Raw genomic sequence first — 27,503 nt, 5'->3', positions numbered from 1 at the left:
AAGATGACTTAGCAGTGGCTGACATGCTAAACGTGCCTATATTAGGCTCAGTGCCAGAAGTGGCTCATCTCTATAGTACCAAGTCTGGAAGTAAACGCATCTTTGCCAGTGCTTGTGTGCCGACCCCTCCTGGAGAATCTGACATCTACAGCACCGAGCAGGTAAGCAGGAGGTGGTCTGCGATGTGGCAGTAAGCAGAGGTTTGTTTTCACTAGGCTGGATGCAGACTTTGCTCTGTTACCTGTATAATTTTAATAACTGAATTGATTAGTCATGTTTAAGTCATGTATGAAGTTTCTCTTATCTTTTCTCTCTTTCTCTCCCTCTCTTTTTTTTCTTCCTGTTATATCTCATCAATTGAAAGTAACCCACATCCGATCAAGAAGTAATCCAATTGTTCTGGTGTTCCTCAGATTCTTTCTTGAGGATACATAGGGCCTTTTGGTCTAGTTACTTCAAAGAGCTTGGGTTGCTGAGCCATGGATAAAGTCATGGCCTCAATGAAATTAATAGGAGTTTCACCAGTGACTGAAAATACAACAGGGATTTCTGGGAAATGAAGTGTTTGATGAAAGAGAAATTTCACATGTTTAGGAAGTCAGCTTGTTCAAATCCAAATCCACTGAGCATATCTGTAACTGAAATTTTGCCTTGTATCTGGCTTTTCATTGCTAAATTCATCTATTTTGTTAGCATGACCAGTAGGAAAAGAACAAAAATATTACTAAACTCAAACTTATAAAAGCAATCACAAGGCACAAGAGTTTTCTATAGTGTGTTCATTTCACATATATATTTATTTTGCATTCAAGGGCTAAATGTTTAATTCTATAAGCTAATTCTTCAACTTGCAATGATATGTGTAAGTATGGTCTGTTGGAAGGATTTTTAAAATTATTTTTATAGTAGTGCTACAACTAATACAGGAAAATAATCAGGGCAATTATTTGTAAGCATTCCTACTGCTTAATGAATTTTTTCACATTGCTTTACTTTTTATTAATCACCTTTAGCACTGAAAATAACCTCAGATACACAAATGTATAGCAACTTCCATAGTAGGAATAAACAAATACATGATCAGCGATCTAAAAAACAAGTGTTTGATTTGTTGTTAAATCATTTATATGAATCTAATACTTTTGATTCATAGTGCAGCATTACAAAAGTTCTGCTGTTGTTTGCTCATAAGAAATATTGACTTTGTTGGTTAAATAATCAAAGAAAGGTGACACTATATTAAAGCACAATTCAATTTTCACTTAAAGATAGCACATAACTCTTTTGATTGGTACAGTCCTTACAATATTATTGATCATTTTCATTACTGTAGGAGAGTCATCAAGACAAACACATTTATGGGGTTCTCAAAAGCCACAGATAACAGCAGCAGGAACACACACAAATTCTATTTGAGGTCATAGTCCAAAAAATAAACAAGGTGTCCCAAAAATTACTATTTCAAAATGTATGCAGTGCAACATGATCTGATGATACTTTCAATGGGTTCAAGGGCATTTACAGTTTCTAAGAGGCTAATTGCATACTACACCAGCTGGGCAAAAGGCAGTTTAAAGTCATGTAAATCTGTGTACATATACAGATAAATAATTAGCAGCTTTTTATAAAGCCTGCCTCACAACTCCTTCATATATTTATAACCATATAATGTACTCCCTAGTACGAGAATTTCACAGATGTTTTGCAGATGCCAGGATCCGGCACAACTGTTTCTCAGATTTTGCAAATAGTCTAGTCCATTCCAGATTATTCCCTGTCAAAACCGTTTATAGAGCTATACTGATTATCCAAAATATAAGATCCTGATGTAGCAAAGAAGCCTGAAGAGGCAAGTTCCCCTTTGCAGAGTACAGCTCTGTAGCTGTCTGGTACTCTGCCCAGGTGGATTCAAGTGCAGGAGGTAGGTAATAGGTTTTTTGACCAAAAATGTTCAGGATTGTTTTTGTTCAGGATCCAAGATAACTGTAAAAGCACAAACATCTCTAAGAAACAGAAACTATAGTTATACAATAAATTTTAAGTCCAAATATTAGAGAACCCTATGTCTAAACGTCGGAGCAGTTTAATATTGTCATAGTGCAAAGTATCTTTGTGTAATCACTTGGTCCACAGATGATTAATATTCTCAGTCAGCTGATCATTGACAACATGGAAGTGCAGCGCTGGCTGTTCAAAATGAACGATGAATCTGGAGGAAATGGCACTGCCTACTGTGATGTTATCTTGCATTTGAAATGCTACCCCTGGCTCCAGAAGGAGCGGCAACGATGCAGCCCGGAGATATGGAGTAGTAAGTGGGCCCATGTAAGTAACTAAGGAGTAGCGTTTCTTGTCTGTTGTTACGACTCCTTAATGTTCTCCTAGAGTAGTTCCTCACCATAAATCTTTTCTCTGAGCTTTCATTTTAAGATGTTGGTAAGAGCTGATATTACAGAATTCAGGCTGGCTTGTATAAAGTAATAGGATACAGTAATTCAAATAAAAAAGGGCAGTTAAATATTCCAAAATATAAGTGAATGTCTGACATCCAACTGTGGAAATAAGTTGGACGTCGTATCATTTAATTCATATGCAATAACACAAAAATCTTTCTTAGTGTTTTTTATCTAAAGTGAGGGCATGAGTAAATAAAAGTATATAGGTGGTAGAACCTTACAGAAACTTGCCATTATTGGAATAAATGTTGGACTAATATAATTGAACAATACTAATCAGTTTGAGGCCAGATACAAACTGATCACTTTTTAATCTGGCTTCCTAAGGATTGTTGTTTCTGTACATTTCTCTGTATTAATAACTTTTAAACCTGTTAGCTATTTTCCACTGCATAAGACAGAACACTTGAGGTCTCAGAGATCATTAGAGTCCTACAAGTTTCATTATAGTGGATGCTTAGGTAAAGAGAGAGGTCCTATAAATACCTAACTGCGGGAAAAGTATGACCTCATGCACTAAGATATTCCTAAGAATCCACAGGATGTAACGGGGTACATCTCAACTACAGAAAAAGCTTCAATGGGAGCTTTGAATAAGCAGATCACAAATCCAGCTAACTTCATTAGTTCTGATATTGAGGAAACTATTTGTAGTTCAAATATTTATTGGTATTTAAATGTGTTCATTTCAATAAGCATTTGATATTTCTGTATATTGTGCCAAATTCATTTGTAGTGTAACTGTTTTAAAGCCAGAAGGAACGTATCCAGAAAGAATTGTTAAATTTACATAAACAAGTCATTATAGTGCTTTTTTTATTCAATCAAAAGTGTTTAAAAGCTTTTGTTTGATTGAATTATTTTGTATATTAAAATTTCAAATTGTGCTGATTATATTGCTTTTGACAGCTACAAGGTAATGCCATGTAATAACACAGAACTTACTTAACATACAATTTCTCCCACCTGCCAAGGACCCTTCACTCGGTACAAATCTGAGCAATATAAAGTAGAGCACTGGAGAGCATTGCCTGGCCACTGAGCCGTCTGGGTACACAAAAAGCTAGCAGGATATACTCAGATCCCGCTCCCACCATGGCAGAAGGCATGGAGTGGGAACAGAAGACATGATAAAACACAATTTCCACCAAGTCTAGGTCTTTGCTGGTATAAATTCCCTATTTAAAGTGCCATCACCTCATGTTAGTTTTAGTGTTCCTATTTCTCTGCCTTTTGAATTCTCCAGGGGCTAAGCAGATTTGAATAAAGGGTATAGGGATAACTGGCTTTCTCTGTTTTTGCTTTTATACTGCGTTGAAGTGGAACTTTGATGCAGCCAGGAATCAGCCTTTTAGAAGCCCTTCCACATAAACATTTGTTGGAAGTCGGAAAATATATATGGAACGATGTATTTGATCTAATTTCTTACAGTCAGCAGGAAAGCTTCCATAAATCCAGACCAGTATTCCAGCTAGCTTAGCTAGAAGAGCAAAACTTTTGCTGCCATTTTGAGCATCTTGTTTGAATACGAGTGTTCACATTTTTCTGCCTTCTGCATGAGCCCTCTTTTCTAGAGCAGGAGACCTCTTTTATATGTAATGAATTGCAGTCGCCACTGAGTATTACCATTGAGAGCAGAGGATTAAAATCATCCTTTGTTACAGAATACCACTGTAATGATACACATTTAAACATCAAAGCATTAGTTTATGAGCACAGGCATGTTTTAATGTCCTATTACAGTATGTAGACCTGTTTCTTTTGATAATGAAGACATTGTGTCATTGGCATAGGCTGCCACATACAAAACGTATGCTGGCAGGTTATTAAAAAATTCAGCTTCTTGATGAAAGACTATCCTGCAGGCTAAGAGTACAGTGAAAAGACTCTCCATTCTGGTAGAATTATTAGAAATGAGAATATGACTGTAAGCACTAAATTATGTTAATACTTACAAATAGCATCATTTGCATAGCAGTTTAAGACACGATACTCAGATTTTTCTCATTGGTATGTAGTAGGCAACAGATTAAAAATAATGTAGTTTGTGAGTTTGAATTGCATAAGAATCTATTCTATCTAAAAATGAGATTTTAGATTCCTCATTTCAGACATAACACTGGGCAAACAAAAATGTAGGACAAGATTATCAATGTATTTTGCCATGTTAACTTAATGTAGCATCTGAGGTATCTGAACAATTATCTTGTAACTGCATAAAGGGCTGAATTCACAAACTATGCAGAATGGCTCTGTAAACCTTCATCTTACTGCGCACTGCTAGGTCTGCCAGCATGCAAAATCCTTCATCCTGAGGCCCAGTTCCAGTTGCATTCAGTATCAAGGAGAACCACTTTCACCACAAGTGCTCATGCTATAGTGAGACTATTTGTGGAGAGCACCACTCTCCAGTGTGAAAAAATGTAAGAATCTGGCCCCTGTTATATGTAGAAAAGATCAGCAAGTTCTGAAACACCTTAGCAGTTTAATTGTACTGTGCAACGTGATCAGCTGTTGGAAGAAGCACGTTACTTCACAGATTTTACCTGTTTAAGGTGTGCATGTAAAGCATGTGCTCCGTGTGAAATGCTCTGATGCTGTCATATCGTGATTTTCCAAACTATTTACTCTACTTATCCAAGTTTCAAGTAGTCCATGCATAGCAGAAAAAAATGATTCTGCTTACTAGAGTAAGTGAGCGAATGATATAGAATGTATTTAGGACAATTGCATGAGGGTCCATTCAGAATATCTAGAGAAAGATAATACTTATTAATATGTGGTATTCCAAAATATGCTAAGAAGCTAGGCATCTCACTTGCTGGAAGTCAGCACTTCATTTTTTTCAAGTTTTGAAAAAATCTTACCTATATTTATATAGATCTAAGCTGTGAGACTGAATGAATTCATTGAAGAGAAAACCATCCATTTATGGTTATTAAATTCACTGACACTCTCTCTGACTTAGCGAGTTTCTGAGCTGCAAACTGTTGGTGGCTGAGAGAGTATCTGGGGAATGGATATACTTGCTCCGTTTTTATAACCTTTCCTGGGCATCCACTTATGGCCATGATCAGAGTTAGGACACTGGACTAATCAGATCTACTGCAGCCGTATTTGCATTAAGCAAGAGGAGAGGTGCTCAGATACCTGCTCAGAATTCAAGCTGGAGACTGGTGTAGTAGTCTACAAAGTATGTTATTTGGTCTGTTTTATTTATTTTGGAATAGACACCAGGCTGTCAAAGCCTGTGACACGCCTGGACTCTGACTCAGCCAGGGCCCATAGGTGAAGTCCGGTCAGATCCTTCTGCAGGCTCCACTTCTATTCAGCGGCCACAGTCCTCTTCCCTCTCAGTGGAGGGGTAATGTCACCATCCTGTTAGTGTTGCCTGTTTTGTTCTTTTAACAGTTCCCTTTTACCTAAAATAATACAGGAGCATACAGCCATCCCACCATCTTGTATAACTATACATATAATCTAGTGGTTTAGGTACTATTTATATATCAATAGTCAGGTTAATTTAAAAATTCCTTTTTATTATACTGCAACTATTCATTAACCACAAGGACTACCGATATAATGCAAGTTTATATAGCAGCAATCCTAAAGGTAAGGAAGCTCAGACAGGGGACAGAGGGAGGGAGACATGTAGGGATAAAGATGAAAAGACCTGAAAAAACTAGAATGGAGCAAGACATGGAAAAACAAGCAAAAGTGTTCTTTTCATTAAGCTGTTACAATTGGCTGTAACAATCATAACAATACAGACATTAAAAAAAACCCAACTCTATTAGCTATTAGTTGTAGAAGAAATGCTATTTAATGTGCATGGGTAACCTTCCATTTTAAGTGTTACAGTGTTTGACTCTTGCCATCTCCACTTGTGTCACAATATTGTGCCAGTTTTCTTTCATATAGACCATATCCTTGTTAGATCATTCAAATGAGTAAAAGGAGCTCAAAGTCTCTTCAAAAGGTGGTATTAAACAGAAACCCCAAATTTCAGTCAGTGTTGAACAAAGCAATATTCAAACTATGTTGCAGGATTTTCAATTGATTGCTATTGGAAAATTACAATTTGAAAGGCCAAGATAAAATGCTGGCTGTATCTTGAAATGTTATTGGTAAACTTTAAGAAGTCCTGTAATAAGTAATTAGATAAACTTAGTGATTATCTGAAAATCAGGAATAGTAGTGGTGAGATTTTTAACTAGTTGAATGATTTTCGTTCCTATGAGAAGCCTGAAGCTTACGTAGCACATGTTGTTTCTTTGCTGAAGTAAGGAATTCAGAGAAAAGAGCGTATGTTTATAACAAGTCAAAATAAAAGCCAGTCCTCATACTCTCAAAGACTTAATTTTAGAAACATGGCATTGCCAGAACACTATCATTTCAGGCTGTTTCTGAACACAGTAGAGACTCCTAGCACTTTTCCCCCCTTTCTGATACTCATTTTCACCCCTTGGTTGATCACCTTTTGTAACATCATCAACTTCGTTCTAAAGCAATGCTACAAATACTGCTGAAACTGCAGAATAAAGTGCAGGCAATTGAGTTGGTCTTGGTGTAACACCAAAGGGTCTGTGAGAGGTTTCTTAAGCGAGTGCCCTTTGCTGCTGTTGTGCATGTGCAATTGCAGGTGTGATAATTTTTTCTGCCTGAAGAGGGCCAGAAACTCTGACAGTTCTGCTAAAGATCCCTTTACAGCATTTTGACAGGCTTTTAAAATTTCCCCTAATTTGATGTGGTTTTTAATAGGAAAAGAGAAAGAAACCAAAGGCTGAAGGAAAAACTTGATTGCCTACAAAGCAAAAAGCGCTGAAAGTTATTTCCAAGAATGGGCAGTGCCTTGTCAACAAAACGTCCTAAATAGTTCACATATTCGCCGTATCTGTGAACAATCTGCAGTGCTCTCATTCAGTCTGTTATTACTTTTATGTAGCTGCCACAGTGATGTTTCAGGTAATTTCCAAATCCTAAGCAAAATAAAGCATGATAATTGTATCCCTCGGTTAAATTAAAACCATGATATCCATTCCTAAGACTTACAATAATCAGGTATGCAAGCTGTTGGTTTGTATGTCCTATTGATTTAATATGCTTCTAATCAGTACATAAAACTATAGGCCTGCAGTGTTAATTTTTCATATGCTTACAAAGTACCCTTTGATTTTCTGTCACGCGTTAATTACAGCGTTTTGCCATTAAATAGGAAGCTTTGTGTAAACTAATTACTAGGTAATCATTGTCTACCGCAAGCGTGCTGTTTGTACCTTTTATTTTATTCTAAAAATGCACAGATCTCGCAGTCTGGAACCACTATACCTTCCAGCCATTAGCTCTCACTAATTCATAGCATTATTGTGTTAAGATTGTAGGAGTTGTAATTGTTGTGGTATCAGTGCTGTTAATTACCGGAGTAAACAGTTGAAATGGTGCCAAGGTCTATTGTACAAGGCAGAGGAAAGGAGGTTTAAATGTTACTTCCACCATCTGGGGACTAGAGTAGAGGCAAATGCTAGAAAACAGCAGTGAGGCAATATCAGAACTTCAGCTCCAGGGTTTTAGGCCATATGGATCCAGAATATTTTGAATCAATTGAATTTAACTGCCAGTTTTTAGCAATAACAGTGTGGAAGGAGAGGATAAAGCAAGAGCACTAAAGAAATCTGAAATCCGTTAACGTTATTGCATGCAATAAAATGCCTGGATTATTTTAAAAATGTTTATTTTGCTAAAATCCAAAAAGTATCACACAGGCAAGTCTAAGAATAAAAGAAGTTTAACTGTGTGTTGTTTGCGAAACATGCCGTGGGTTTTGTCTGGCTGCTCCCTAGCGCTACAGCCCTGCGATTCACACAGAATTCCTGGGAAGGGACTGTGAATTATCGGTACGGTGTCTTTTTTCTATTTTAAATCATGCTTTTGGAATTCATTAAAATCTTTTCCCTAGGGAAATGAGCCAGAAAGGAGGGCAAAAGAAAGTGAACAAAATTTGTACAGTCTGAAATAGAGAAAAATAAACTAATCAGGAAAATCTTACTAATCTGAGGGCTTCTGAATTGATTGTGCATTTGCAGAGATCTAATTAAAACATATAAAAGACACACTTAAATATTAGTTCTTTCATTTTATATGAGATGAGTATTATCATCCCCAAAGTCCTGATCTTGCAAATATTGCATTGAAACGAGTGTATGACATTATTAAAAAGGACTTCTAGAAGAATATGGTAATTGTGTAATGTTTACCTCACTCTGAGAGTAGACAAAAAGAACCCTGAAAAATGAAGCACGCTTTCTCACAAAATACATGCTTTATTGCACAAAATAGCAATCCACATGGAGTATTTGGGGGAGCAGGAAAACAAACTATTGAATAAAATCATCCAGATCTCAAACTAACACGCTGTGTATAAATAGCAGAAATAGTGGACAAGCTGATACAGCTTTTAAGATCTTATTTTGTCTGATTTTTGTTAGCACAGGGTATAGCGATTTTACTTTTGATTTCCCTGCATACATTGTCTTCCAAGACGAAAACTACAGAAAAGGATCTCAGCACCATATTGCTGTTGCCCGTTTAGGAGTGTTGAGAGGAAATAGAAAGGATCTCTCTTTCTAAACAATCCTGGTTTATTTATTTTTTATTGGTCTGTTAGCAGATGTTGAAGTAGTTCAGGGCACAATGTAAACATGTGCTTTTCAATGGAGCTATGGTAAGCGGCAAAGTATACAATGAAACTGAAGCAACTGGGAGGGGTTTTTGGAGGAGGCCAGTGTTTTCTGCTTTTTTGTGCGTGTGCATATAGTTGAATGTAGAATTAGGAGGAGTGCTTGATCTTTATATATTGAAATCCTCAGCGTGCGCCGTGACAGCATGAGCCAGAAGAGAAAGCCGTGGCCCCATGTGGTGTGAAAAAAGGAACAGCAGTTTAAGTGCTGGAAAGTTGAAAGAGAACTAACCTCCTTGTTCTTGTAGTCAAGGAAAGTGGCTGTTTTGTGCTTCTGCGCTGAAGCATAACATATGTGCCTCAGTTTGACAAAAAGCCTCTCGAGTCGGAGCAAGCCTCGTCCTGCGTGCTGATCCAAAGCGAGGGCCGCGGTAATGAGGGCCGGGCTCTCGGGAAGTGGCGAGCAGATAATACTACATAAGTGGCGAATTCTGTGCACCGTCTTCGCCGTTCTACTTAATGCAAGTCGCAGCCACGGTGAATCGCTTGCCGTACAGCTGAAATGGGCCATTAGCTACCAGGGAAAATTGTCTTTGCTACTTTCAGCAGATGGAGCAAATATTTTACAAAGCAATTTTACATACAAAAAACATTTGCGTTACTTGGTAATGATGGCTGTTTTACATGGTGTTACCTTCTATTGGGACATACTTTTCCAGCTCATAGAAGGCAAAATTGGCACTTTTTAATTTTAAAATTTGCATTTAACAATTAAATGCTTGGTTTTTAAATCAATTTTCAAACTTTAAGTAGGTAAGGCAGTTGGTGTATCACTTTCAAAAGCATTTCCTTTTTTTTAAACCTTTCAGATTGTTTTATTCAGTGGGATGGATTGTGGTTCTGGCTAGCACATACGTGTCTGAACTAGAAAGAATGTCAACAGTTTAATTTGCAAAGTAGGAGACAATGAAAATTAAGCTGTTATTGGGCTTTCTCAACAGTGCTGCTAGCAGAGAGGAGCAAGAAGAGCTGGACCAATTCACATCCAGGCAGCTGGAATAAGTTATCATAGCTCCACTGATCTCAGTATAAGGGATATACTGCAAAACTGGTGTAAATTGCCATAGCTTCATTGACTGCTGCAGAGATACGGCAGTTCATATTGCTGACGATCCGTCTGCTGGATTTGTTCTTCTCTGGCCCAGTCACTTTTACTTATTTGGAGTTACTTTCTTCACTCTATTTGCTTGCAAGGTCTAAATAATTTTCTTTCAAGCTGTTTTTTTAGCTAAAAAATCACAGGTCTTTTTCATGCGTTCTGCTCTACAGCCTCTTTCTGTCCCCAGGTTTTTCTTGGGATTTCTTAGTCTATTTCTTCTTTCTGTTTATATACCTGTCTTCTCAATAGGCTTTTTCTGCACTGATCTTTCTCAAGTGCATCTCCCAGTTCCTTCAATATACTCCACAGTCAGTCCTAGTTTTTTTTGTTGCAGCTGCCATTGTAAGGCAGCCTTTGGAAAGTCAGCTTGCAGCAGAGTGAGAAATTCTTTTATACTCAAGGAGGGAAAGATATATATATATGTTTCATGTGTATTCATCATTGTTATAAAAAAAAGTAGAAAACAGATTTGGATAGATTTACAGATTACTGCATCATAGAAACTGTAATATTTGGCTTGCTCACTTTTTACTTGTGCTAAGAAAGATATACTGAAAGCCCTGTTCATATTGAGCCTATGATTCTGAATTGTTTTGGGCCACATAAAGAGATAAAACATGGGTAAGCTCTGCTGGAGATACCGTCCAATTTAAATGAAATTAGCCTACAGAGCAGTCATCCTTTTAAAAGGTTTGGTTTCATGAGTGAATGCTGGATCTGGGCTTGAATTTACCTACTAAAACTCCCTATAATCAGGATTATTGCCTTTTTAGAGCCTACAGTTGCAAAAATCCCGTTCAAATAGAATTCCAGGCGCTGATCTTTAAAAAACAGTTGCCTGACTCCCTTCTCAGAACACCTTGATTATTTAGGTGTTACCTGTTAAAAGCATATTTGATCTCACAAGGAAATTTTCTCAATTTTCCTGAATGCATTGTTTTTTTTTAAAAGCTACCGTCATCTTTTTGCAAGGTAATAGTTTTTGTGCATGCGTCCTTCCTAGCCAGCCAGCACTGAAGGCGCTTTAAAGTGCGGGATACTCCTGCACCCGGGCACTGTGCATCCCCATAGACTTTAGAGCTGTCCTGAGTTTGTCCTGAATTCAGGTCCCCTTCAGCTGCTATTTGACCTTATTTGAGGAAGCAATGCTGGGCCATGTGAGGAGCTAGCACAAGTCTTGCCTGTCTCATGTCCACCCTCTGGACAGACCGCAGTGGCGCATGATGGCACTGTGATTGCTGAGGAGCCAGACAGGCCCAGGCGCTCTGCATCTGACCAGACCCTCGTGGAGAATAGGGTCCCATCAGCTTCTTTATTTGCAGGGAAATAACATTTGTTCCAAAGGGGAAAAAAAATTATGGAATTGTCATGGCTGACCTCATGTCCCTCAGAATGGTTGCAATGGAAAATAGTGGCCCAGTTCATACGCCTGTAACTTAATTTTTAATTATACGAGCTTGGTCACAGTACTCTCAAATGCCTGTGCACATCCAGCTGGGATTATTGGTTTTTCCCCCAGTAATTTATCAAAAGCTTTCAGGCAGCCCCATTGCACACCTCAGCTTTTGTTTGTCTGTTTTTCTATTTCTGTTTAAATTGCACAGTGCCCTAAGTCGTTAGATCTCAGAAACGAGGCTCCGTGTGGCAGAGGTATTGCTGAATGCACTGAGAGGTGCAAACTGATTTTGTAGATCAGCATCTCCATGCCACATCACATCATCAGGCTCAGATCCTCTCTCCAAAGCTGCATTTATTTTCGTTGTACAGCTAACTACCTTGTCTCATGACTTCTTGGCTTAACAGTATTTCAAAGCAAATACAAACTCGGACAAGACCAACAATATTTGTGCATTCTTCTGTTGTTTTAGTCAGCTGAACTATCCCCAATTCCTTGCTACAGTTTCTGTTGAAAGAAGACTAGCAGTATAAGACTTGGATCTGGATAAATTCTGAACTTGGATCTCATTTTTTTTACCTTTTTTTTTTTTTTTTTTTTTTTTACTTTTGCTAAAAAGATGGGGTTGTGCTGCTAAGTATATTGATATACTGACTACAAATATTTAATTTTTAAAAATGTTTTAAAATCAGTAACACGCTCTTCGTAAGGTATGTTAGGGGCCCACGTGACCCAGATCACCACCATGTCTAAACACCTCAATATTTTAATGCCTTTTTGTCTCGTTTCCATGTGAAGTAGCACACTGCACTTGCCCCCTTTCATGGCTAACTGGCTTGAGGCACGAACCAAGTCATTTTCCCAAAATCTCAGAGGAAGGCAGCATTTGGGAATACTGTATCTATATGCCAAGTTGATACTCTAATCATTGGTCAACCTCCTTTTCCTCATTTCAATAGATAAATCACAGTAAGTTGATTTTGAATTCATATTTTTGGGTATGTCACATCATATGTTTCATGACAAAACCTGTTCCTTCAAATTCCCTGATCTGTAAAAACAGATTTTTTTTTCTCTATTTATAGATGTTAGCCATAAGGTTTTGTCATGTTCCTCTCAAGCTCAAGATAACATGGTTGTGGCTTAGGACATTGCCAAGATCACAGGATGGCCGGTCATCTTCTGAAGCACAGGATGCTGGAGAGAGAGGATGTAAACTAGAAGCAAAGAGACTCAAGGGAAGCAAGGGAATGCTTATGAAGCAGCAAGAAAAGGAGCCTGAAGCAATAGAGTCAGGGTCCTTGCACTTTATATGCTCGTATACTTCTGGGACTGTTTTAAACAGTAAAAGCAATGCAGTTAGTTTCTGTATTTAATGGGGTGGTTTTGTGTGTGTGATACTATAGCAAAGAAAACTGGGGACAAGTTAAATCAGATTCTGCCAAAGATTAGGGACACAAATTCACTTGGAATTTATTTTAAAGGTAGGAGAGTGTACTAAGGGTATTCCCTGCTTTATAAACCCCTTTGGTAGATTCTGCTCTGAAATTTGTCGTAACAACAGGATGAATTTTGATTGGGTTTATATAGCAGCTTATACATAAAGAAGTCAGTAAAACTATTTCTGGCATATATGCCTACTTCAATAAGCTCAGTGTCAAAATAAAAACAAGTTATTGACAGCTGATATTGATCACTAAGCAGTTTCCAAATGCTTAGCATTTCCAATTGCCAGATCAAATTATTAATATAAATTATGATCAAATAGACGCTATACTGAAAGGTGGGAAGTCATCTTTCAGAGAAGGACAGGTTTCAATAGAAAGGAAGAGTAGCAAGCAGAAAAATTAAAAAAAGGTTTCCTGACTGTGAGTAAACAGTAACCACATTCTTTTTTTTTCCTTTTTCTTTCTTTCTTTCTTTTCTTTTTTTTTTTTTTTTTTTTTTTTTTTTTTTTTTTTTTTGCCTGTTGGAGGCCTGGTTTTTAATCACCCCACAAGCAGTTTTCATTTCTGTAGTAAAATTGCTTGTGGTTCTATTTAATTTGTTTCTGCAGGAGCCAGCTTTGGTGAAGATCTCCCAGGAGCTGCCGGGCCTTTTAGCTCAGCACGTACAGCGAGTCAATGAGAAACGATTCCCTACATGGGAAAAATTCCTCCAAACATTTCTTAGTCAAGGTAAATAAGACTGCAAAGTCGCTGTTAAGTGTTAAAAGGAGTAATTATACCATATTGTATACCATATTCTTGTTAATCTTGGGCCCATTTAAATATTTATCTCTTTTTATTTCTCCCCTTATGCTTCAAATGTTCATTTAAGAATGAATTATAGGCAACTGTTCTATCATTCATATGTCCTACCCAAGCATTTAACCCATATTAATCCTGGTTTACCTTTCCCACATGATTCTGAATCAATAAACGTTAACTCCTTAGTGCTAGGTTACTATGCTGGAGATCGTGTCACATTTGAGGAAGGACTTAATTAGGGAAGGTTAGCATATGAGCCTGCACATATTTAAGTGTAAGAAGTCTCCATCTTTGTTAGGTACTGGTGAGCAAACATCTGCAAGACCTGGCTCATATAGAAGTGAGCTATATATACACTGCAGATGCTATGGGCACACTTTGTATAAAGTCAGCTATGCTCGTAATCTTTAAGCAAACTAGCATGGGTGAAAGCTGAGCTTTCTCCCCAAATTTTTGCCTTCTAAGTAGGTGGTGCAGCCAGCGTGGATCAGTAATGCTGTGCATTGCACTGTACAGAATGTGGGTACAGACTCACAGTTAGACCATTGCTGGGCTCTTTCTTGCCCTCTGAGCTAAAGGAACATGAGCAAGTTCCAATCTGCAGGTTTGGCTGTTTTGCTAGCACAGTGCTGAGTCCTCAGCGGGGCTTCCAGCAGTAACTCAGTCAGGGCACCTATGGATCAGAGCTGGCCCATATCCAACTGGCTACAACTCAGAAGTGAGTCCATGTTTGGCCATAAAAGGCAGTGCAGATAAGTGTTGTCTAATTGCTACATATCAGTATATCTCTGAGTGAGCTTTGCATAGGTATGTTAGAATCTGATATTCAGATGCCAAATTTTAGACTGAGAAGATGCAGTATTTGTGCTCGAGTAGTAAATTTTTGTGGTAGTCTGCCCTGCGGTTGTATTATTTCATTACATAAAATAGATATATGCATTTCATAATTTCTATTTGTTGAATTGATAATAGCAATTCAAAAAAAAGAAAATATTTTTTGGAAAAATAATGCTGGTTAACATATATGGCACCAGTTTTTATTATATTCTGGTTTATCCTAAAAAATGCATTAAGACAATAAAATGCAGGGAAATGCCAAATAGTGGGGGTTTTTTTGTTTGTTTGTTTTTTTTTTGTTTGTTTGTTTTTTTTATGTGTATGATTTCCTATAGTCAGCTCTTCTGACCTTCTCACCTACATGCTAAATTCCTCATGTGGATGAATACCACCAGACAGACCTACTTATCTCAGACCACCATACAGATGGCGATCCCAGAGTAGTTCACAGTTGGAGATAAAGCCCCCCAGAGACACCCCTGCCCCCTCTCATTGCCACTGCAATACCATTCTGGGTACAGCAATTAGGACAGTCCAGGATTCATTCATATCACCTAAGAGCATATTCGTTCTGTCAGATACATGATATAACTCCAGTTTGGAACTGCTCTCAAAGCACCTGCAGCTCAGAAGCTGTAGGTTGAACTGTCCAGGGCTATAGTAGTGGAGATACCATCTTTCTCCTCTAAGAGATTCATGGGTTCTAGCTATGCTGCTCACATTACACTTACTTGCTGTATCTCCATAGCAGTCCTCCTGCAATGGCTGAGCACAACAGGAGCTGGGGGAGGTTCTTTCTGTGCACTCTGAAGAGCTTCACATATGAATTTTATTGCTAGCTTAACAGCTAATTCATTTCTTACTAGGTGGTGTGATAGAAGCCTTCCCACTCTCTGAAAATGTCACAAACCTTACAGTGGATATGCTGATAGAACCAACAGGCAAGATAAAAATAATGTCATCTGGAGACCAGCTCCATGCTGACGGCCCTTTGCGATCATCTGGCACTACCATTCCACAATGTTCTGTTGATCCAGCAGTTCTTAATTCGCTGTGCTTGAAAATAGGAGAGACCTGTAAATCTAAGGGAGTGCTCGGTTACTTTTCAGTTGACTTTGTGACTTTCATCCATCCACAAACGATGGAGCAGCAGGTGAGTGGGGCAGATATGTTACTTCGTATTTTCCCACTAAGATCAAGAAATGTCTATGTTCCTCTTTGACACCAGCAGATAAAGGGAAAAACTTGCCCTCTGAACAAACTTTATTTTGAAGCAGTGAAGCATGTGGAGATACGCATATGAAATTTTAACATCATAAAACTTAGAGCCGGTCTAGCCAGTTAGACCTGAGGAATCTTTTCACTGGCCTGAGGAGTAACAACTCAGCAGTGCCTGTAGGGGTTCTTTCAAAGCTGAGTGATAAGAAAATAATAATATCTGAATTTTTAATGACCTTTTCTGCCTAAAATAAGTGTATTCTGCAATAAAGTGGTAATTAGAGAGGATAGTCTCATGGCTAAGACCACAAAGAGGATTTTAATTTCAAAATGTTGACAGTTTTGAATCTCTTGTATTTTGCTCTGCGAAAAATCATTGTATGGATTATTGCACTCTTTTTAGTAAACCAGCATCTTGTGAAGAATGCACGTATAGTCTGAGGATGAATCCAAGCAAGAAGGGATATTGATAGTTTTTTACAGCAAGTGGGAACGTAGTGCTGGACAATTGAGTTTACATCACAGTGGCTAATTTAGGTATGGATGGGTAATTGAAGCAATCTGTTGTTATGTCTCGGGAAGTTACAGGCCCTGAGCCACAAGGTATTGTGTCTCGGGTGATGGAGAGTAGCAGACTGTGGGATACCAGCTCATTGTAAATGAAAAGGAAACTCTGCTCGTTCAAGCCACTTTTGTTCTCCATTTGGTTTTTAGAATGGCTGAGGGAAGACTGTGCAGTAAGAATGATAGATGTTATCTTAAACCCGATACAGAATTATCCCATGTCAGCAAAACACAAGCTGAGGTCAGTGTTTGTTGCGTGACAGTGCATATGACTGAAGGTATCATGGTGATGGACGCAAACTTGGTTTGCTTCACAGAGGTGGAGGACTGGAAGCAATGAATGCAGAGCATTTGCAGCCTCTCAGTTGAAGGGTAATAACTTCTTAAAATGTGCTCGTGCAATAGCTTAAACTGTTTCTTGTACAAATGTTCCTGTGGGATTCCCTCTGTGGATCCTTGTTCTAATGAGTCTTCCACCTGGGTTGTGCAGGCTCCCGAGCGTGTTTAGCAGCACCCATTTCATCTATTAAAGCTCTGCAGCTTTCTGCATGCACGGTCTCAGGAGCAGAACATTACTGCAGAGCAGCGCGAGCCTGCTGCCGTTTCCGTTCCAGCTCCCCTCCTACAGCCCGAGGCCACACACCGCTTTCTGCTGCAGTGTAAATGTGTGTACAATTAATAGCTTGTTTGCTTTTAGCAGAAGATCAGCAGATTCAGATACTGCGTGACTTATTATGAAATTCAGTTTTATGATTGCGTCTTGCAGTTTATCATACTTTCTCTAGTCCTGAAATCCTTATACTGCGGGCATGCTAATTGCACGCACGCATTGCACAAATGTGGGGAGAGAGATGTGTGGCCTTTTTGGCAGCCTAGACTGAACAATGCAGCATTTCAATTTGTGATACTCCAAGGTTAACACCTTGAATTACGTGGAAGGGCACATGCCGCTAGGAAGCCCCTGTAGTTTCTGGGGTCCTGGAGCTCCGTGTGACCTCCAACAGGCATAACTAAGCAAACAGAAGGAACTGAATAAACTCTTTTCCAGGGATCCTGCCCAGGAGAGCCTTTTGTGTAGGTGAGTAATGGAGCCTTTTTTAAAGGTAAAACCAGAACCACTCAAGTGACCCTGGTCCTCCCTGACAGAGTTTACAAGTGTATCAGCAAAACCCCATAGTCAGCTGTATCAGGACTTTTGACAATGTAAAAAGTGATGTGATAAGATAGCAGGAGGGTATCAACTCCAGAACCCGCTACAAGAGACAGCAGGGAAGTGGAGGAGCTGTGGCCACTGCCCCTTATAATGCGTAGCTGAATTTTCAGATCTTGTAATGCGCACTTCTTTCAGTGCCAAGGTTCAAATAGGTAAAAGAATGGATCGAAAGCAGCAGTGTAATCAGAGCTGTAGTTGCAGGTGAGTTACCCTCATTCCCTCATTAAAGTCCACTTTTGAGGTGAAATTCTTTTAAGAGGCAATAAAGGAAAGTTTCTGTGTGTGCACCAAAAATAAATCCTAGCATTCATTTAATTCCATTCATTAGTATCTCTCGCAGGATTCACAATAGATGTGTCTCATTCCATTAGCAGTCTGCAACATACTTTCCAACTAAATCTTACTCTGTGTTTTTGTCCTTTGTTTCCTGGCATGAATATTGATGATCAGTCTTGATCACAGCTTATAACAAAATATTAATCTTACATTTTTTCTATTCTTGAGTAATCTGGCATTTGTTTTATTCATAACATCAGATGTCTTTGTCACAATGTGATCTGCTACCAGTTAGACACTGTGGAAAGCAAATGCAGAGCATCACTGAATACTATATTCTGTTTAAAAACATTTACGTGAGCTGTAAAATCAGTTAAGCCAGATTTCCTATAGATTTTTCTTGAAGTTTAGTTCCTGTGCATATTCTCCAGCTGAACTCACCCTGCAGCCTCTCCTGTGGTAGCATCACGGATGAGTCCATTTCCTCTATCCAACTGCCTATTTTAGGAATCTTAGGTGAGTTTAAAATATTTGACATTTCTACCTTCTTGCCAAATTTTGTTGATATTGGCCAATAGGGTTGAATATTATGACAGTTATACAAACCTGAAGCATAATGCCACACTTCAGGAAAAAAAAAAAAAAAAAAAAAAACTTATCTGGATGAAAAGACATTGAGCTTGCAGTGTCCTGGCAGTGGCCTTTTGTTTGAAGACTAAAGAAAATGAAATGATTTTGAAAAAAGCAAAATCCTTATTTTTAGTGATAGATAATGTTTTTGAGCTTACTAAGTACAACCATATGTATTCAGAATTAGCATTTGCATGCAGATGCTAATTCAAAATCTCAGCACCAAGTTTCAATTATTTCTCGACTTTCTGATGTGCTGCTTTGCTCATGCAATTACCTAGTTATCTGAGCAAGTCTGTTGTCTTCTCTAAACTTCGCTTAGGACCCTCAAGGTTTAAAGAGCGCAGCTGTAATTGGGAGCCCAACTCTGTTTGCTCCGAGAAGCTATGCAGTGTGGCTGGAGTTCTCCGAGATGGTGTGGCTGTATGCACGCAAATCTGTCTGTGGGGCTGTTTCTCGTAGGCATCTTTGAAAATCACAGCTTGTATGGTGTGAGAAAAGGCTTTAAATACAGGGCTCGTATTTAAAACCCAAGAGTTAGCATATGGTATCTATTGGCAAAGGCAGGCTCTTTGGCTGTGCTATGATAATTACATTCCATTTTAAGCACTGAGAAGGCTTAAAACCAAGCTTTTGGTGACTGATAGCAGCACAGGGTGACCACGGTAAATCGGAGAATCCGAATTTGTTAACACTGAAATGTGGGTCGCAGTTACATTTGACTCCCCAAATGTATTTACACAGGAGTTGTAAATAGAACTGTGGATAAGCCATACTGGATAACTTCCACGTAAAGGTGCCTTAAAAAGATTAAGGGATGACATTCTCACCCACTGAAGTCAGCGGGAGTTTTGCCAGTTGCTTCAGTGGAGCCAAGAGTTCACTCAAACACAGAAACGTTCCCTAGATTATCAGGTTGTGACATTTCGTGGCATGGACGAGGGCGTATTAAATCAATCGCTGTTTCACATGGTCTCATGCTGCTCCTGTCTGTTATCTCTTGGTTTTCTTCCCTTGTTTCCAGTTGATTCTACCTTAGTACTTCCTACGTTTGTCAGTGTGTACCACAACTTTAACAGTATTTAAACACTGTTTTTTTTAAAATTTAACTAGATATAGAGCCAATTAATGAGGCCATCTGTCTTATGAGAGAGATTATACAAAAGACTATGCTTCTGAAAGCCTATTTTTTGGCAAACAGGAAATCCTATTAGATTCTCTGAACATCCACTCACCAGTTTCAGAAGTGCCCATTTTAATGCAGTAGCTGAAAGGCTCAGATAAATTTCCTAGAAGTGCAGTGTACTTAAGCATCCTTTCAAAGCTATATTTTACAGAAAATATCAACTGAAAATATCATATTTTCAGGAAAGCTGAAAAATAAATATATCATTTAACAGCTGTTACCAGTGCAGTCTACGAGTATTTAAATACTTAAAAAAAAAAAAAAAAAAAAAAAAAAAAAACACTGAAATCTTCATAAAGTTACATGCTACATAAATACAACCCTTTTAAAAAATGTGAGGGGCCAAATAAGTGAAAACATATATCTGCTTTTGCAAAATGAACAGTTTTATGCTGCAATATGTGTCTTCACGTGTGCTTATCCTATGTACTCGTTCAAAGAGGAGCAGAGGACAGATATGCGTGTGGCGTTTTACCTAGAAAGCCTTTAAAAATCTACATCATGCTTGTAAACATCAAATTAAATTTGATATTAACAATGATGTATTGCTTATGTATTTAAGGTTGTTAGCAAATATTTTCCTTCAAAACTCGTGGTCTGCTGTATTGTTGTGTTCTTCTGGAGTGTAATAGCAAAGAAACTGGGATGGATAAGTAACAGTGCATATGTATCAAACATGATTCCACAGGAAAGCCAGAACGAATGTAGAGATGAGAGAGCAAGCTCAGGGTCACTACAGAGCTTTATTGAGGTCCTCCATGGGAGCACATGAGCCCGCAGCACCCGTGGCGAGTGGTGAACGAAGGGAGGTGGGAGCATTTCCCCATTGCTCCCCAGCTTGCACTGGAAGTGCCGTCACAGGCACAGCAGCATCTTTGCTCCCTTGCAGCCCTTGGGCTCTATGCTGGCCAAAAGAGAACAAGAGAGGGATGTTGTCTTCAGGCCCTCAGGAGCTGGATGGTCGAACCTTTCAGAGAAGAGGGACCCTGGCTGCTCTTGCCACTGGGCAGTTTCATGTCTCGTAGAAATATTTGCTTTGACTTGCTACCCAAGTCTTTTCCAGCTCCCTTTCACTTCTTACAGGTGAACTTTTCAGTCTGTTGTACGTATGCAGGCCCTGCTTGGCCAGTTTGCTATTGCCTTTCACCTCAGCAAGCAGTTCACTTGCTCACTGCTGCCAGATGGTTGAGCTTCTTGTCTCCTCAGCCCCAGCAGAGATCTCCAGGACCTCCATGGAGCCACCTCTCCCTTCTTTCAGGGATCGTGCCCTGTCTTAGACATTTCCCTGAAATGATCCTGTTCTTCAACACTGGTGACGTGATCTGCAACATTTTGGGATATCTACAGTTTCTATCATTCCTCATTTAACTATAGCTCTTCCTTAAATTGTGACCTAACTGTCACAAGCAGGTTGCAGCTTGCTGACCAACAGCATTGAGGGTAGGTCTGTAGGAGGATCTAACTCCTGCCAGGGCATCTGCTTGTCATCGCTTGCCTTTCTCAGCCCTGCAGTGTAGGGGCCAGCTGCATGTTGTACTTTTTGTGCTTGGTCTTGTATTTCCTTGTTTATGGTTTTGTATGATTAAATCTGAGAGGGACTCGCAGACTAGGAAGGGAGCCACAGTCTTGGGTTGTGGAGGAAAGTGGCCTCCCGCTGCCTGTGTGGCTCCTCCACGTGCTCCCAGAGCACGGCCTGTGAGCGAGCGGGCCGGTGTAACCGCACGGTCCAGCATGTCCGGCTGCACGTGCAGCGCCTGGATTTCGGGGGTGGACACAAACCCGTGGGCTTGACACTGTTCTCCATTTGCTTCTGGGATCTGATTCTATCCTGGTTGCAGGTATCTGCGATCCCCTCCCTAGGGAAAGGGAGATGGAGCCCTGCCGTTTTCAATATTTTGAGGAAGAAAATGGAGCAGGAAAATTAATGCACAGCTGCATTACTTAGATCTGATCACTCCTGATTTCCGCTCTATTTTCTGAGCCCGATCTTTAAGAGCAAAGCCTTGACCCTTCTAACTAGAGTCTTGCACAGTATTGACTGGATGCTTCTCAGACCCCAACTTGTCAAGTACTTGTACCTAAATAAGGCCATTTAATTGAGTAGGACCGTTTGAATATATAAACTTATTTACATCCATAGATTTGTGGACAGATAATTTGGAGAAGCGGGACCGTGAGTCACCTTTTTCATTGGCCTGATAGATTACGTGTCCCCACACCTTTCAAGCAATAGTGAGAAAACACTGAATTAAGAAGGGAATAATACCTTGCTAAATGACCATGAAAGAGAATTACAGAGGGCGTTACAAAGCAGAACTGACCCCAACAAAATTGTGTGGAAAAAAAAAATCCATGGGATTCTCTTACAGATAAAAGCGCCCAGAGTAGCGGTGCGGCACTCGGGGCAAGGCCATCCCTCGAGAAGCGTTTCTCTGCTCCGGCCGCCCCGGAGTGCTGCTGGAAGAGGGTTCCCTTTCAAAGGCATCGCCCAGCTTTGGCTTTAGCTGATTTCTAAGTTGCACCATAGTCTTTGAGCCTCGTTGTAATGTGCCTGCGTGCACCTCGTTGCATGCGCGTGTGCAACCGGTCCAAACTGTTCAGCTTGGATGGAGAGGAAAAGATGAGGTGAAATACACAAAAAAGAGAATTAGAGCGGAGGGAGGATTTAGGCAGGTGTCTGGCTCCTGTTCCTGCCCAGTTAGTCCTGGCGCAGAAGGGTGCCGGGAAGGGTGCTGCAGGGCGCCAGGCAGCCGTGGCCGTCCCAGAACCGGAGCAGAGGCGCTGGGCACCACCAAAGCCCCTGGAGCCTCACTGTAGCTAAAGCTTTGAGGGCATCTTCAGTGGGACGCCTTCTTCTGCGCTCACATGTGCAGTCTTAAATTTCCTCCAGCCGTTTACTAGCAGAAAGTAGCATTTTCTGGGTGTTATTTCCAAAGAGGAGCCACAGCTTCTCCTTTAACCCTGTTCCAATCTTGCGTTGAGCACGGCCGGATTCAGAAAGTTGTACGTCTAGCACTGGGCTTTCTTGCCAAGAGCCGCTAGATGGCAGCCGGATAAGAGACTGCATGAAACTGCTGCTAAAATAATCCATTCCACTGTGAATTTTAAAAGTAATAAAAGAAGCTCCCTTCTCAAAACCCGAGCTGCATTAATATTTTACTAATTGACGTTTTTACAGTGCCGTTCAACTACTTCTTTAAAAATAGCAGGTGTGCTCTTTACAATAACGTAGACATCAATACTAGATGCAGATAAAACAATTAAATGGGAGAAAGAAAAGCTATAATTTAGTAACTGTTTAAGAATTTATGTTTCCTTCCCTTCTCAAGTTTATGTTTTAAAGCTGAAGCATTTTTATGGTAGCTGTAAAGAATTACACTATAATTGTGACTTTATTCACTTGAGATGTCTTTATCATGAAGTGCAGGCTCTTAAACTGTGCGTGCCAAAGGAAAGCCTCTCCTGGCAGCTTCTGGCAGTGTGTATAAAAAGCGAGTAACTCCAGCCGTCACTGTATTTCCTTGGACAAAGAGCCAGTAAGTCTTGTGGGATGTATTTCTGAGTACTGTCTTCCAGTGGGGAGGTTCTGAAAATCCAAATCTGTGCTTTTCTTAGCTTAATGTAAAACCAGTGCTGTGAATGTCTAAAGTCTTAGTTACAGCCCAATACTGAAAACTGCCTCTTTGTTTTTAACCGTAAGTCAGTGTAAAAATCCGGATCCAATTATCTTTGAACTTCTTTTGTCTGAAAATCTAGTGTTGGTTCTAGGCTTCACAGTGAGCTCTGCTACAGATTAATTTCTGAACACAAATGCTCCACTGCTATCTGTAGAAATTACATTTATGAGACAGAATATTTCTGGCAATATTTAGGTTGTGAAAGTCCTGAGAAAGTCCTGAAATCTCAAGTTAAATGTGTTTTTGTGTTATGTTAATTAACTAGGACATGACATTAAATGCATAGATGCCCTTATTGTAAATCCTAAGAAAATGAGGATGGACTCAGCATTAGATGTTTGTTAATTTGTATGATTGTAGCAGTCTTTTATCTTTATTTAAACGTGACCTTTGCACAGGCCTTTTTCTATCAGCTCCTGGTTTACTGGAGGAGACAGTACCTCAGCTGGTTATTAACTGCCTGACCTCCACTGACATTGCTTTATAAACTATGGAAATATATTCATATAATAAACAAACTCCCCCCACTGCTTAGGTTTGCAAGGCATTTAGAAGCTTTGACACTCATTTGCTATTACATTAAAGGAAAACATGTTGCAGTCCAATAGATGGTATTAGACAGCTGAACTTAAACGAACTTTCCAGGCTGCTGAAAACAACTGCTTCTCACCTGTTTTTAATATTAGTGTTTTTGTAACTTCAAAACTAGTGCAGTAACCAAAATAGTAGGACACTGACTATATATCTATACTAAAGCTGTAGCTTTAAAACAATTCCCTTTTTAACTTGCAATAGCAAACATATGCAGCAGCGTAACGTGTAGAGCAGTGTGCTGCAGATTACGCCTGTTCCCTGTGCCGCAGGTATGCCTGGTAGAAGCAGGTGACCGAAGTGCATTTGTCACTGAGTTCCCCACTGGGGAACCAGCTCTGTGAAGGTCTGCTTCACCCTTCATAAGCCCATCAGGCCTGCAGAGTTCTTATCATGCCACTAGTGGTTTCACTGATACTGTCTCACTGATTATTTAGTTGAAAAGTCGCATCTCCGCTTTGGGTGAACGTGCCACCTGTGTTAATAGCAGAGTGTTGTTCTCTTCTCCACCCTACCCCTTTTTTTCTGGGCCTGCCTTTTTGCTTGCACCCAGCTTTATGCTTCGTAACGCCTGGACAGCCACACTGGGAACACAGAACTAGAAAGAGCAGCAGAGTTGAATGCTTCGTGTGCTCTAACATTTCACATATGGTAAAGGGAGTGGAAAAGAGAGCAATAGGTTTATTTAAATTCTCAAAATCAGTTATAGACATGAGATGCATAGCTCTACCTTGCAAAACAAAGTGCAGGTGCCCTCTATTCCATGCTCTTGCTCTAATGTTAGATATTTTTCTTAGTTCATCATCTTCTCCATACCAGCTGCTGACGGCAGCTCTAGCCGTACTGATCTAACTCAGTGCTCTGCATGCAAAAGAGCACTTTCAAAACAGTGGAAGTATGTGTTCTTGGCATGAGCCTGACATTTCTTCAGAGAAAATGAGAAGTTGTCAGCTATGGAGTTCACTTCATTAGAATTCTTTAGACAGAGATACGAAGAATTTTGGTGCTTCTTCATTGTTTATTACAATTAATTTTAGGTCATTACACTCAAGGGACACCTGCTAACTTCAATATGGTCAACATGTGCTTAGTATAATTTAATGAGCTACTCCTTTCCATTTGGGAATATATATTGATATATTATTGGTGAAAGGTGCCAGACTGATAGAGCTAGCAAACAGATGTCTGCTGCCTAGTTCCAGAACAAGAATCATAAGCAGCTGCATGGCCGTTATCTTCACACTGCTCCACCAGTGAGACTCAGGCATGCTGAACTTCCATCCTTGCTTTTGAGGCTACCAAAATGTTGCCTCTTAATAAATGCTATAGCTTTTCAAAGTCCACTTATGGCCTTTAGGAACTGATGTGGCACTTCCAAATCATTTGAAGAATCCAGTCTGCAAGTTGCTAATGATCTGGCCTGGATCTGAACTAACAAAATTAGAGGAAAAAATACCGTTGTCAATCCCATGAAAATAAAGTTAGACCCACAGCCCATGCCTTGTGTCCCTCCTGTTTCTATAGCAGTACAAAGAGAATTTAAAGGACGCTGCTGGATTTCCATGGCAAAAGGGAATCCCCTGCTAGGGTAAAGCTGGCCTCTTATGCCATCTGATCCTTCTTCCTTTCTCCCCATGTTAGGGATGTTCTGGGACATAACCAGGGCAGAAAGGGACATGGCTACAATACAGCGTTCTCTGACAGTCCTGAGCCAGCAAAATAATCCTTGGGGGTGATCCCAGCTGGCATACATTAATGACCATTTGGCTGCTTTAACTTGCAATCAGGGCGGTTCAGCCTCAGGCTCAGGCCTCAAATTGAAGGAGGTGGACAGGTGGCTTGCAGCCACATTTGCCTTCCTTCCCCCTTGTGCTCAGTGCTGCTGAGGACTACACCCTATATTTAAAAAAGCTAAAAAATATGATAACTTTACCTGTGCAGAGTGGAACTGTGCCAGAAGGCACCTTCCCTTATTGCACACCAAGGCTGAGTCTGCCCTGTTGATCTGAGCCGTTAATTGTGCAGGTAACAGTGTGAAGGTAAAGTCAGTCAGAGATGATGAAGCCATGACCAGTCCAACTGGTTGGTGCACCCTGAAAGTAAACAGAAACTCTTCAAACTAGCATTTGGCCTTTTTTAAGGTTTCCAGCATGAAATTTTCCCTGCTAGAAGCTTTCTCTTCTCTCCCTTGTGTTACAGCCCTTCTCCTGAGCAGAGGAGGAGGCTGGAGCTGGCCTCTGGGGCAGTGGGGATCTTCTCGCTTTCTCACAGAGCAGTGGCTGGGAAGGTGCCAGTGGGCTGCTAGAGCCAGGTTATCGTGCTGGGGTTTTGTTCAGATTGTGAGACATGTCACTCAAGCAATTGATGGGTCTCTTCTCTAGATGTGAAATTAAAACGTCACTTGCATGTACTTTAATTTTTAGTTACCGATGAAACAGGATTTGTTGACTAGCTTATTGCGAAAGCGCGTGCACTGTCCCACGTTCTGCATGGCTTAGCTGAGTCTCTACCACAGTGTAAGAAATTTGGCTTGTGCTAATGACTCTTTCTGTTTGCCAGGCTGCATTTTTCATGCTTTGTCTTCTGTTAAATGTCCAGCTCTTCCTTTATGGGTTGCCAGCACAGAAGCCTCGTACTTATCCATAGTTTAGATGCTCTGGGTCACAGTATCTTCTCTGAGCTTCTCTGCCCTTTTCCACTCAGCCATTTTATGGTCCATCTTTACCTCCACCCTAACTTGTCTCCTACCCCTGTGTTTACCCATCAGTGCAACATCTGGAAAGCGCCTATGTGGACTTTGTTTAGTACAATGCAGAGGTAGTGTCAGGGTCTGGATTAAAAACTACCGGTTCATTTTGTCTGAGCTAACGAACAGTCTCTGGATATCCACTGAATCGTGTTTGAACAAATGAACTTCAGGTTTTCAGTGGTCGTGTAACCTGGCCATATCTTCTGTGTGGAGCGGGTGGGGGGGGCAAAGCTTTAACTGGGATTCTAAAATCCAATTCAAACAAGATTCCAGGCATACTGAGTGTTATTGATTTGGTAGTGTTTATGGAAATGAATGTAACAGTTTTACAGTAGATATTGTTTATAATTGCTATTTGGTTCATTGCAAAGGCTAGTGCATACTGAAAAAGTGCAAGTGTATATGGAAGTTCCTTCCCGTCTTGCAGAAGTGATGATAAAGAATAAATTATTGAAGAAAATTAAGCATCGTAATTGGAGAAAGTTCCCCTATTACTAAGTAAAGCCAGCCATTAGCATCAGATTTGCATTTTATACCATGTGGCAGGAAATATTTAAGTTGACAAATAGGATATTTAATACAGCAACAAATACTTGGCAGTTAGTTATTAACAACTGTTACTGATG

General features: G+C 39.9%; 1 protein-coding gene across 1 annotated transcript in view; it reads left to right on the top strand.

The window, feature by feature from the left end:
• Positions 1-27,503, top strand: part of IQCH (IQ motif containing H) — a 56,968-nt gene that overhangs the window by 16,893 nt on the left and 12,572 nt on the right. Inside the window, exons 8-10 of the mRNA XM_062583806.1 lie at positions 2,134-2,325; positions 13,744-13,864; positions 15,640-15,926. Coding sequence (XP_062439790.1) covers positions 2,134-2,325; positions 13,744-13,864; positions 15,640-15,926 — 600 coding nt within the window. The remainder of the gene's footprint in view (positions 1-2,133; positions 2,326-13,743; positions 13,865-15,639; positions 15,927-27,503) is intronic.

This window comes from Rhea pennata, chromosome 10 (assembly GCF_028389875.1).
Source record: "Rhea pennata isolate bPtePen1 chromosome 10, bPtePen1.pri, whole genome shotgun sequence".
Taxonomy (NCBI): Eukaryota; Metazoa; Chordata; class Aves; order Rheiformes; family Rheidae; genus Rhea; species Rhea pennata.
This window is presented reverse-complemented; position numbering and strand designations above follow the sequence as displayed.